The following is a 12,587-nucleotide window of genomic DNA, read 5'->3' on the forward strand; positions in this document are numbered from 1 at the left end:
ATCAAAGCACACATTAAAAGTGAAATAAATAGATTGAAAAGTGTTGAAATATAATAATTAACCTAATAAAAAGAGAATAAAAAATAATTGGACATTAAGTGTTCAAGTTTTTTTTTTTTTCCTGGAGCTTTGGATCCCATTTGTGTGGTTTCTCAGTGGCCTCACTGAAACTGAAACCTGGGTGTCTGGTGACACCAAACCTTGCAGTCACTTAAGGATTTTTGACACCTTTCTTTTATTTCAATAAACAGCTTCACGTCGTCTTTGGATGTTACAATAATAATTGAACTTGTAACGTTTTTGCTATTTTATTGTGTTCTTTATTGCTCCTTTTAGAGTGTCTTTTTTTTTTGTTGTACTAATTTTGTCTCTTCTTTTTTTACCACATGACTAAACATCACTCCCTCAAACCATCAGTCAGTCCAGGTAAACACACCTGCAGCCACTGGCGACTACACTTTTTTGACGCTGGAGCAAAAATGTGTAGAATTTGGAATTTTTGTGTTCTAGTGCTTTTTAAACGTGTCTAGTAGCATTTGTTTGTCGCAGAGTTGAAATGTAATATTTTCTTCTCGTTTACCTGGCAACACATACGTAGAGCTGCAGTATTTGTCTAAACCACAAGGTGACAGTAGAACTCCTCCAAAAATAAAAATAAAAGGCTCAGCACAAACACATAAATCTGTTTATTAAAATATATCAAAGATTTTCTTATCAAAATAAAATAACAAGTATTTTTCCCCAATCCACCATGAGAATAGCACATTTTAGACCAAAATCTCAATGTTAAAAGATGTTCATAAACTACAATTAGATCAGTTCTGTAGAGAAGCAGTTGATTATCATTGAAAACCCTTAAAAATACCAAATGATTCCTTGAAAAGAGAAGAAAAAAGATGAGCGTGTTTTCAGTAGATTACAGTAACTCACAGAGGACCATAATCTAAAAGTCTTGACATAAAAAAGAAGAAAACATGTAAAAGTTTGACTACAACTGTGAAAATGTAGCGAGTGTTTTAAAGCTGAATGTGAGTAAAAGATGTCATTTAGATGATCTCACAGGGAGAGTCATTAAAAGGTGCATTATAGAGAGTAAAAGTCATCACAGAAGGGAAGAACATCTGTTTAACTGGTGCAGACAAGAGCTCTGTTTGGATTCAACCCAGAGAGATTGGGACATTTCCCCTGTTCTCTAAGTGACTTTGTGCTTTCTTGTATTTTATACACCCTTCTAGTCGTGGCTACAGTCTACCCTGTTTCCATGCAGCCAGTAGCAGATCTGGGCAAACTTTAGCGGGGTGATGCGCACCGCCACATTGTAATCCCTGTTTTCTCCATCTATCTCCAGCCACTGGTGGCCAGAAAAAATGCCAATAACTTTCCTTTCCCAGCGCTCCAAGCTGTTGTCCCACACACGTCCGTAAACTCCAGAGCCACTGGCTCCGGGGCGGGCGTCGCAGTGCTGATATATCAAGTCGCTGGACTCTTCTTCCACTGCACAAAATCTGTACACCAGCTCACCAGGCCTGTCGCTGTCAAAGCCAGAGAAGTGAATGCGGTTCCCTGCCAGATCATCTAAGGAAGGAGCCACTGAGAGGCGCATGAAGGGACGTCGGTGAGGCCATCGCAGCTCCAGCAGCGCATAATCAAAGTCCATGCTCACCTCTTGAGGGCCCTGAATCCAGCCCTTTGGCACACGTGTACGTCTCACCCGCACCCAGCGAACCAGAGGCTTTACTGCCAAATTTAAGTCAGCTTGAGTGCTGTTGATAGATGGGGGAATCAGGAAGCCCACTCTGAGCCTTTGTGCGCCTTTAACATAATCTTTCCCATCATGCACACAGTGGGCAGCGGTTAGGACGTGCTGCTGAGACACCAGCACACCGGTGCAGCCAGTGGAGATGCGCACCGCCGTGGAGAAAGGATAATCCAACAGGAAGTTGTCTCCTCTGATGTTAAATCGTCCGTCTGCTCCGTAGATCTGCCGCCTTATGCGTCTGTGTCTGAGCTTTACAGCCGAACCCCTCCAAGATAGCATGTTTGGCGTGAAGCCAGCATCTTCCTCCAAGTCGTGATCGTCACCCTCCACGTCCACCGTGGTGAGGGTACGGGAGCCGTCTGCGTACAGCGTCTCAAAGGCCAGCTTCTCCGTCAGCTGCTTCCGCCAGTCGTCCTGCTCTCCTCTGTGGAAACAGCTGGAGTTGCAGTGAGTGTTGAAGTCCAGCTGAGTGTGGGCGCTGAAGCTGGAGCGGGTGAGAGGCTTTGGCGTGTGATGGACCAGCGCGGGGACGTGGATGGGTGGATGGTGGGGAGGATGAAGGAGGGAAAGGGTGAGAGGTAAAAGATGCTGGAAAAGCAGGAGCAGGTGAGTTAGGAGGGAGATCTTACGAGGCATCATCATCACGGAAACTCTGGAAAAAAAATCACAGAGATGAGGAAAATGGCTCCATGTTCTAAGCAGACAATTGGGCAAAGCCTTCCCAAACAGGCAGCCCCACAGCACATACATTATAATCCCTCATAAATCTTTTACTGCTGATTGTAAATCCTGTGCCTGAGAGAGATTGGGCTGCTTACAAACTTTTAATACTGCAGCGCAGAACTGAACTTTATCTGCTGTAGCTTCATAACAAAAGAACTTCTGTTCCCGCATTTTCTTTCAGCTTTAAGGAGGCAAACAATCGTTTGAGTGAACTAAAGAAAAAAATAAAGAGATGTATATCCTCACATATGAGGCTTTTCAGAGCAGATTAGCAGTAACAATGAGACATTTGATCCACTCTATAAAGCGTGGGTCCCTGGGCTCTGATGGCACGACTACAGCAGGTGTGTAAGAATACCAAAAGCCAGCAAGTTGAGGCAAAACACAAAGCACAGTTTCTAACTATTAAAACACAAGGTGTGGCCTGTTCAAACACCTATGAGTAGACAGTGTTACAGAAAAGAAAAGAAAAGAAAAGAAAAGAAAAGAAAAGAAAAGAAAAGAAAAGAAAAGAGCTTCATTTCTGTGTTTGACAGAAATCGGGGGGTCAAAAACAACATTTTATATCATTTATATCTAATTAGCAATAATAATGAAATATTTTAGATCTTTGATGCATTTTTTTGTTTTTATGCCAACTGTCTATTAAAAAACAGGATTCAAAATGAGCTTCACTGTTCGCTTTCCAACATCAATAAAAAGGACTCTGACTTATTTATAAATGTGTTAAATAGAAGAGCCAGGAAGAAAATGTAATAAAGTAAGTTTCCCAAAGTTTTTATATGACTGTGGTAACATTAATCTTTCAAATGAAAAAATTCATAAGGGCATTATTGATTTTTTTCCATGCAGAGAAGTAAAAAGAAGATTATTTGCTCAGATTTTAATGACAAACTCAAATATTTTGTTCAATTTACAAAACTGGCAACAATAACCAAAAAAGTTCCTTTCAATAATAACCTGCATTTCTGCATAAAATGCATCCTCATTCGAGTTTTTTATGGTTATTCTTGGGTTGTGGATAAAATGTTTTCCTTCGTTTGAACCAAAATTCTAACCAGAACATGTTCATTTGTCTCCTCTAAACCTGAAAACTGAACACCTTACATGTTGTTTAGAGATTGTTGTCCTTGTTTACATCCCAGTCAAGTTGTCCTCCGCATCATTTGAGTCCTGCAGGATCATTTCTCCAGATTCCCCTCATCATCTCCAGACACATGCACTTTTCTCCCCTTGTTTCTCCACAGAGGGACCCGTTTGCCTGCACGTTTACAGGCTGCATAAATGAGAGGAGCACTTGAAGTTTCCTCGGTGAGCTGCTCAGGTCAGGCGCAGGACCGTAAATGCAGCACCGGGACTGAAAAGAAGCGTTTTCTCCCCGTCATGAGCTCCTTCCCACGGTCCTAGCGCCGCCCAGGTTTCTGTAATGGGGGGCTGCACCTGCTGAAAGACCCACTCCAATGAAAGTAATGTTTTTTAACACGTTCTTGTAGCATTTTTCTCACAATGAAGAACGTATATAAATAAAATTTACCTTAAAATTGTATTTCTAAGTGTTTTCTTATTTAAATCATTGTGAATCAGGAGCAGACAAAAAAAGTGATGCTGGAAAAAGTTTGTGTGACATGGAAGCTACTACAGCAAGCTATTTTGCTCTATTCTGATCCACTGCACCCACTAGAAAACAGATAGATCTGTGTACGTCTCTGTTTTCCTGGTCTGAGCTGGTATCTGGCTCAAAACTGTACGGCTGGATGACGCCCTTATTGTTCGCCGTTTTTGTTGCAACACTAAGATTAGCTTTGGGTTCTGAAGGGCTGTAAGCTAGTGGAAGAGAGTGTAAACAAAGGCATGATGGGAAATGGGGGTGGGCTTACTCTGCGTCAATGATCCTGTCCACAACTCAAAGGGAAATTATTAATGAACTCTATGTAAAAAAAAACAGTGTTTTGGGTTTTTTTATTTAGCCCAAAATGGCATGATTGTAATTAAAAGACAACTGGGAAAGCTTTTAAAATAGATCAAAACACGATTGGAGTTGGACTTTAACCCTTGTGCTTTCTTAGATGACCCCACCCTTACATTGACGTATTATTCCTACCATGACAAAGGTGGATAAAGGTGGAAAGATTTCATGTAATCCATGGACACCAGTGAAAATCACAAATCATTGAAGAAAAAAGGTTCAGAGCACTGTCTAGTGGGTCTAGATGACCCAACTCCCAATGTTGAAGTGCCTAGGATAGCACAAGGGTTAAGTACAGGCTTTGATGGAATCGATTTTAGTTTAAAGTGTCATACATTAATGGTTGTTGTTTATACTATAGGGAAAAGAAATTTTAAAAAACACCAGTACTACTCACACGGCAAGTCTGACTGTAAATCCTCTTGTTATTAAACAGTTATGGTTAAATACTTGAACTTTGAGGCCTGAAAAAAGATGACTTCACAAGCTGAGGACTAGAGATAAGGGAGAGCTTTCTTTCACTTTTGAATAATGAGGATAATCTTTCCATGGTCCAGTAAAAGTCCAGCATGTACGGCTCTAATTTACACTATTCAGTCAAATGGAAAGATTCAGAGTTAAACCATTCAATGCTCACTTTGTCTGCGAATCTCAACATTTATTAAGAAGTATCAACAAAGATACAGTAAATCTAGTACAGTAAATATACAGATACAGTAAATCTAGCCACAGGGGTTGCAAGCCAGTAACTTCTGTGCCGGTCCCAAGCCCGGATAAATAGAGAGGGTTGCGTCAGGAAGGGCATCCGGCGTAAAAAATTGCCAAAATAACCATGCGAATCATCCACAACACTTTAGACATACCGGATCGGTCGAGGCCCGGGTTAACAACGACCGCCACCGATGCTGTTAACCTACAGGGTGTCGGTGGAAATTTGACTACTGTTGGTGGAAGAAAGAGGGGAGGCAGAAGGGTCCGTGGCCAGAGAGAGAAGGGAAAAGGCAGGAACATAGGTTTGAGAATAGGGACTCTTAACGTTGGCACAATGACAGGGAAAGGCAGAGAGCTGGCAGACATGATGGAGAGAAGGAAGGTAGATGTACTGTGTGTGCAGGAGACAAGGTGGAAGGGCAGCAAGGCACGTAGTATTGGAGGATACAAACTGTTCTATCATGGTGTTGATAGGAAGAGAAACGGGGTAGGAGTGATTCTGAAGGGGGAGTTTGTAAACAGTGTTCTAGAGGTGAAAAGAGTCTCAGACAGGATGATGAGCCTAAAGTTAGAAATTGAAGGGGTGATGGTGAATGTAGTCAGTGGGTATGCGCCACAGGTTGGCTGTGAGTTAGAAGTGAAGGAGAGATTCTGGAGTGAGTTGGATGAGGTCATAGAGAGTTTTCCCAGAGGAGAGAGAGTTGTTATTGGAGCAGACTTTAATGGGCATGTTGGTGAGGGCAACAGAGGTGATGAGGAGGTGATGGGCAGGTTTGGTGTGAAGGAAAGGAATCTGGAGGGACAGATGGTGGTGGACTTTGCGAAGAGGATGGAAATGGCTGTAGTCAACACTTACTTCCAGAAGAGAGAGGAACATAGAGTGACATACAGAAGTGGAGGTAGGAGTACTCAGGTGGACTACATCCTATGTAGACGAGGTCATTTGAGAGAGGTTAATGACTGCAAAGTGGTGGTAGGAGAGAGTGTAGCCAGACAGCACCGCATGGTGGTGTGTAAGATGACTCTGGAGGTCAGGAAGAAGAAGAGAGGGAAAACAGAAAAGAAGACCAAGTGGTGGAAGCTACAGAATGAAGAAACTTGTGAGGAATTTAGGCAGAAGTTGAGGCAGGTCCTGGGTGGTCAGGATGAGCTTCCAGAGGACTGGGAAACTACAGCAGAGATTATCAGGGAAACAGGTAGGAAGGTGCTAGGTGTGTCATCTGGAAAGAGGAAAGACGGTAAAGAGACTTGGTGGTGGAATGAGGAAGTACAGGAATGCGTCCAGAGGAAGAGGTTGGCTAAAAGGAAGTGGGATGTAGAAAGGACTGAGGAAGGTAGACAGGAGTACAAGGAAGCGCAGCGTAAAGTGAAGAGAGAGGTGGCAAAGGCCAAACAGAAAGCTTACGATGAGCTATATGACAGGTTAGACACAAAGGAAGGAGAGAAGGACTTGTACAGGCTAGCCAGACAGAGAGACAGAGATGGGAAGGACGTGCAACAGATAAGGGTGATTAAGGACAGAGATGGAAAGGTGCTAACAACCCAAGAGAGTGTACAGAAAAGATGGAAGGAGTATTTTGAGGAGCTGATGAACGAGGAAAATGACAGGGAAAGAAGGGAGGAAGATGTGGTTGTTGTGGAGCAGGAAGTAGCAGAGATTGGAAAGGATGAGGTTAGGAAGGCTCTGAAAAGGATGAAGAGCGGAAAGGCCGTTGGTCCTGATGACGTACCTGTGGAGGTATGGAAGTGCCTAGGAGAGACAGCAGTGGAATTTCTAACAAGGTTGTTCAATAGGATTTTAGAGAGTGAGAAGATGCCTGAGGAATGGAGGAGAAGCGTTCTAGTCCCAATCTTTAAGAACAAGGGTGACACGCAGAACTGCAGCAACTATAGAGGAATAAAGTTGATGAGCCACACAATGAAGCTGTGGGAAAGAGTAGTGGAAGCCAGGCTTAGGAAGAAGGTGGAGATTTGTGAGCAGCAGTATGGTTTCATGCCCCGTAAGAGCACCACTGATGCCATTTTTGCTTTGAGAATGTTGATGGAAAAGTACAGAGAAGGTCAGAAGGAGCTGCATTGTGTGTTCGTAGATTTAGAGAAGGCGTATGACAGGGTGCCGAGGGAGGAGCTGTGGTACTGTATGAGGTCGTCTGGAGTGGCAGAAAAGTATGTCAGAGTAGTTCAGGACATGTATGAGAGAAGTATGACGGTGGTGAGATGTGCTGTAGGTCAGACAGAGGAGTTCAAGGTGGAGGTGGGACTACACCAAGGATCAGCTTTGAGTCCTTTTTTGTTTGCTATGCTGATGGACAGGCTGACAGACGAGGTAAGACAGGAATCTCCCTGGACAATGATGTTTGCGGATGACATTGTAATTTGCAGTGAGAGTAGAGAGCAGGTGGAGGAACAGCTAGAGAGGTGGAGGTTTGCTCTGGAAAGAAGAGGTATGAAGGTCAGTCGTAGTAAGACAGAATACATGTGTCTGAACGAGAGGGATCAAGGTAGAAGCGTTAGGTTACAGGGGACTGAGGTGAAGAAGGTGCAGGAGTTTAAGTACTTGGGGTCAACAGTTCAGTGTGATGGGGATTGTGGAAAAGAGGTGAAGAGGCGAGTGCAGGCAGGTTGGAGTGGTTGGAGGAAAGTGTCAGGAGTGTTGTGTGACAGAAGAGTGCCAGCAAGACTCAAAGGAAAGGTGTACAAGACAGTGGTGAGACCAGCTCTGCTCTATGGGTTAGAGACGGTAGCAGTGAGACAGAGACAAGAGGCTGAGATGGAGGTAGCGGAGATGAAGATGTTGAGGTTCTCCTTAGGAGTGACCAGGTTAGACAGGATAAGGAACGAGTACATCAGAGGGACGGCTCATGTTGCCTGTGTCAGCGACAAAGTCAGAGAAGCCAGACTGAGATGGTTTGGACATGTTCAGAGGAGGGATAGTGGATATATTGGTAGAAGGATGTTGGAGATGGAGCTGCCTGGCAGGAGGGCAAGAGGACGGCCAAAGAGGAGATACATGGATGTCTTAACAGAGGACATGAAGTTGGCTAATGTTAGGGTAGAAGATGTCCATGATAGAGTGAGGTGGAAAAGGATGATTCGCTGTGGCGACCCCTGATGGGAAAAGCCGAAAGAGAAAGAAGATCAACAAAGATACAGTAAAACCTGGAGCTTCTTAATCAACTTCCTCAGAAATTCTTAAGATAAAAGCCCATGTAATCAATCATATATGACATGAATGATGAGAAAAAGAGTCAGGCACATACATCCCCGGCTGGAATAATATTAATGACAGTAAATAATATAGTTATATACAGTATATATTTATATTTTCAACTTTGCAAGAAAAATGCAAATATGCCAAAAACAACTAACATGTTTGAAAAAAAAGGATCAACTGGTACTGAACAGTGCAGGTGAAGTTTTACAGATTCCTTGTATTTCTCACAAGATAATCAAGTGTTAAATACACTTGTGTGCAAACAAACAAGTAAACAAGAATGAATGACAAATCCATTCACATTCAGCACATTGATTTTTTTCCACATCAAAATAATCCAAAGGGAACATTATTAGAACACTCTACCACCTTGTATGGTCACACAGGCCATGATGAACGTTTTTGCATGGAAACTAACTTACCTTTTGAGAAAATAAGGAATCTGGAACCAACAAGGCTACTATTATAAAAGATAAGAAATGTGAGCTAAAAACAAGTATCAAGAGATTTCTTTTTTTTTTTACACGTGTGTAAACAGACACAGAGATTCATAGAGTCCTACTTCAACTTGAGTTTGCGCCTATACTAGATTTTAATCAGCCATATATTGAGGTGGTTGGTGCAATTTCCACGCCAACCCCAAATGAATTTCCCAGCAGTTCAAATCTGTATTTCCCAGCTTCAAACTCAGCAAATCTGCTGGTTAAATTTGATGTTGAGTTCGGGACAGATCTGTTATTTTGTGGTTTGGCAGCACGGGCAATGCACCAAGTTTAGTTGCGGCATCTGAGTCTCCCACAAGCACAACCTGGTTTTGATTGGCCTCACTTCCACGTACATCTCTGTGATGACGTGGCTCCGCCCCTGACTCTGCAGGTTGCAGCTCAGTAAGTTGCACAGAAATTTCAGCTCACAAGGAAACTTTCTATCCTGGAGCTCTGTTGTTGTTGTTTTTGTTTTTTTGCCTTCCCATTGCAAAACATTTATTCAGAATCTTTCCTCCAGAAAAGACTGGGAGTGATTCAAACTTCTCATGAAGTAAAGCACTCATTTAATGGAGCTTGTAATATGCTCCATTCTTACGGTTGCTTAACACCTCTTGTTTTATGATGGGATAAACTGGAGCTCATCTGCATCTAGATCGTCACCTGAATCCTGCACACCAGATCACTCACCTGACTCTACATCAGGGGAGCACCATTTCTTGTCAGTCCCAAGGCAGGCTCATTTAATTGAATTTTTTGAATACCTAAATGAAGCTTCCTTTCTTGTGTGTGTATTAAATTCATTCATAAAAGCCATGCACAGGTTTGAAACCCCACCATAAATAAAGATTGATTGCTGGGCAGTATCAGAAGTGTCACTGCTCTCATCCACAGCAGGAGAGTATGTCTGTCTATCAACTGTTTTTGCGGATTGATAACTTGTGCGTTTTTATCTAGGCAAATTTTGACCAAGTGCTTTTAACAAATTATGCCACAGTAAAGCTGACTCAGAGACGCAGATTTTTTTTTCAGACGCAGGAGTTTTTTCATCTCCTTTACCTTTTGAAGCTTTGCTTTACAAAGTCCTTACGTCCGTACACTTGTTATGGTGTTTTATTTCATAGTCTCTTCCTGTGTAATATTGTTTCATTACCGTGCTGTCTCCACACAAACAGATCCGTCCTTTACACTCAGGGATGTGTAATCTTCCGTCTTCCTGTATTGAAAGCTCCCGTTTTTCATCTTTTGTTTGATCATTTTTCGAGAAGTTATGAATTCAGCTTGTCTGAGGTGATTCACAACGAAGATGGTGCTGAACCAAACCATCGAAAGATGTGTTTTTAATAGTGATATACTGAGGGACCGGCTGTATTTGACAGGATCTGACGGGCTGAATATAATCACACATAATGATGATTGTGTGATTGCGGTGTACAGAAACACAATCAGCTTGTCAAGGCAAAGCTTAAACTCTGCGGTCTTCAAACTCACTGAAAGAAAGGACTTATCCCTAGACCCACTCCGATGAACATTGTTTTGGGTGTTTTTGACAAGTTCTTTTGGCATTTTGTAGTGATGGAGTACATTTGTACAAAAACAATTAAGCTCTGTATTGCATTTCTGAGTTTTTTTTTAATTGTGGTGAATCAGTGGTAGACACAAATAGCCTGTAGCTGTGACAGAAAATACGCTGGGCGGGCCACAAGCTCCCTGCTCTGCGCCATTCTGATGCATCCACTTGTAGGCGACTTTGTTTTCCTCGTCCATGCTGGCATCCGGCTCAAAACTGAACGGCTGGATAGCTCCAATACTGCTTGACATTTTTGTTGCTCCGATAACTTTCGGTTGGTGGTATGTGGGACTGTAAGCTAGTGGGAGAGTGTGTAAACAGATGGGTGATGGGATGTGGGGGTGGATTCGCTCCACGCCAACAACCTCACCCACAACTTGGAGGCAAATTTTTAATGAACTCCAACTGTTCTGCAGAAACGATGTCCTTGACACATGTTTTTTGAATTTGGCTAAAAACAGCATAATTATAATTTATCTTAATCATCTTATTTGACACTATTTCACAATCTTTGTGAGGCGAATGATGGTTACATAGTCAATCTTGTAACTTTGCTGCAGTGTCTTCTGAATACAAGTTTTGATCCATATTTTAAACAGAACAGTGGAAATTCTTAAGATAAGGATGCTTAAATATTTCTGTCAGCTGCTTCTTTGTGCAAACACAAGTGTTCGTGCATCTTTGCTATTTTTTACAAAAAGAAAACATGCTCACATCTTTGAAGTAACCTTGTCTCCTTAATGTAGTTAAATTAGAGGTCTTAAAAATAGCAGTAACAACATCAAGAGAAAGGAGAAAATTACAAATTCCATTCCTGGGTGCAGTATTTGCCTTTTAACGAGCAAAGAAAAACCCTGTAGGAGTGAACATAATCTGCCTCCCTCCTTGCTCGGCTGGTGTTTGAAGTTACGCTCAGACAAAGCAAGATGGTGAGAATGTCAAGCACCAAGTGCTCTTGCAAAGGTTATGGAGGAACAATACTCAATCAAGCTGATTGTATAAAAATTAACCACTAGACAGCCCTGCTTTTGCTGCTTGATCTCTTATTTTTTTCTTACTTGAACTGAATTTTGTTTGGTTTAATTACATGGTTCTTCAGTCAATAATAAATGATTCTAATAACTCCTCACAGTCCAGTTCTGTTTCTATACAGCAGCCTATCGGTTCTGTCTGAATGTAGCCAACAGCTACACACTATCAAGATAAATCTTGTTTCTGTAAGAGCTGCACACCGTTTATCACTGGTGCCAAGAGCTTTCATAGATTTGAGTGAACACAAAGTAAAGGTTGTATCCTGCAGGCAAAAGGCTGTTGGGACGTGTTGGCTGAAGTGTTCATGTCATCCTTTGACCTTGATTTCTTAAAGGTTTTTCTGATCTGTCAACGTGTGGAATTTAGAACATGGCACCGACAGTCCTCCGTGCTTCTCTGAGCTCCATGGGTGCTGAACACAGAGTTCCCAGTCACAGCGACAGTGCTTTCAAGAATGTTGTTGAATTTCCCAACAAGAACACAAGTCAGGCTGTCAGCACAATGTCCCCAGTGTCATCCAAGAGAGAAAACCCACCCAACCTGCTCCTGAACCCTCTGATAAAAGCTTCAGTGAGACATTAAGTGTAAGGTATATCCCCTCGGAGATGAAGAGGAAAATCTTTGTGGTTGAGAAGGAATGTAGAGTGAAAGGGATGAAAGGGGTGTGAACAGGAGCATGTTCAGTTCAGTGCTATCTCAGTGAAAAATTACTTTTGTGTGTTTGTGCGTGTGAGTTTGGCACTCAGCAACTTACATTTTATTTTTTGTTATTCCCCTTTTTGAAAATGGCTTTATTTAGAAAAAGTTTTGCTCATAATGAACTCAGACTGGTAAAGTATAAATAACTCAAACGAAATGTTATGAACTGGATTATGATACCCATATTTAAATATAAGTTAAGTAAAGCCTGACAGGGATGGGATTATATACGTTTGCTCCCTCACAAGCCATAAATCGAAAACGTAAGCATGTGTCAGATCAGCATAGCATACAACTATAGTTCTAAAAATTGAGGAAATACAATACTTCAGTGTGTTTGTTGTTGACTGATTTTTAAACCTTCTTTTTTGTCCAAGCCATTTTACATGCTTCTGGTATTTTACTCTTCAAAGCTTTCAATAAACAGT

The 12,587-nt window shown here is 42.0% G+C and overlaps 1 protein-coding gene across 1 annotated transcript; it reads right to left on the reverse strand.

Annotated features, from left to right (window-relative positions):
* Positions 1–671: 671 nt before the first annotated feature.
* Positions 672–3,830, reverse strand: prss23 (serine protease 23). The gene is made up of 2 exons (XM_004073207.5): positions 3,590–3,830; positions 672–2,411 (listed from the first exon to the last, which is right to left on the reverse strand). The coding sequence occupies exon 2, from the start codon at positions 2,399–2,401 to the stop codon at positions 1,232–1,234; it is 1,170 nt and encodes a 389-aa protein (XP_004073255.1). The 5' UTR covers positions 2,402–2,411; positions 3,590–3,830; the 3' UTR covers positions 672–1,231.
* Positions 3,831–12,587: the final 8,757 nt, after the last annotated feature.

Source organism: Oryzias latipes, chromosome 10, assembly GCF_053564925.1.
Source record: "Oryzias latipes strain Hd-rR chromosome 10, Olatipes_Hd-rR_3.1".
In the NCBI taxonomy this organism is placed as follows: domain Eukaryota; kingdom Metazoa; phylum Chordata; class Actinopteri; order Beloniformes; family Adrianichthyidae; genus Oryzias; species Oryzias latipes.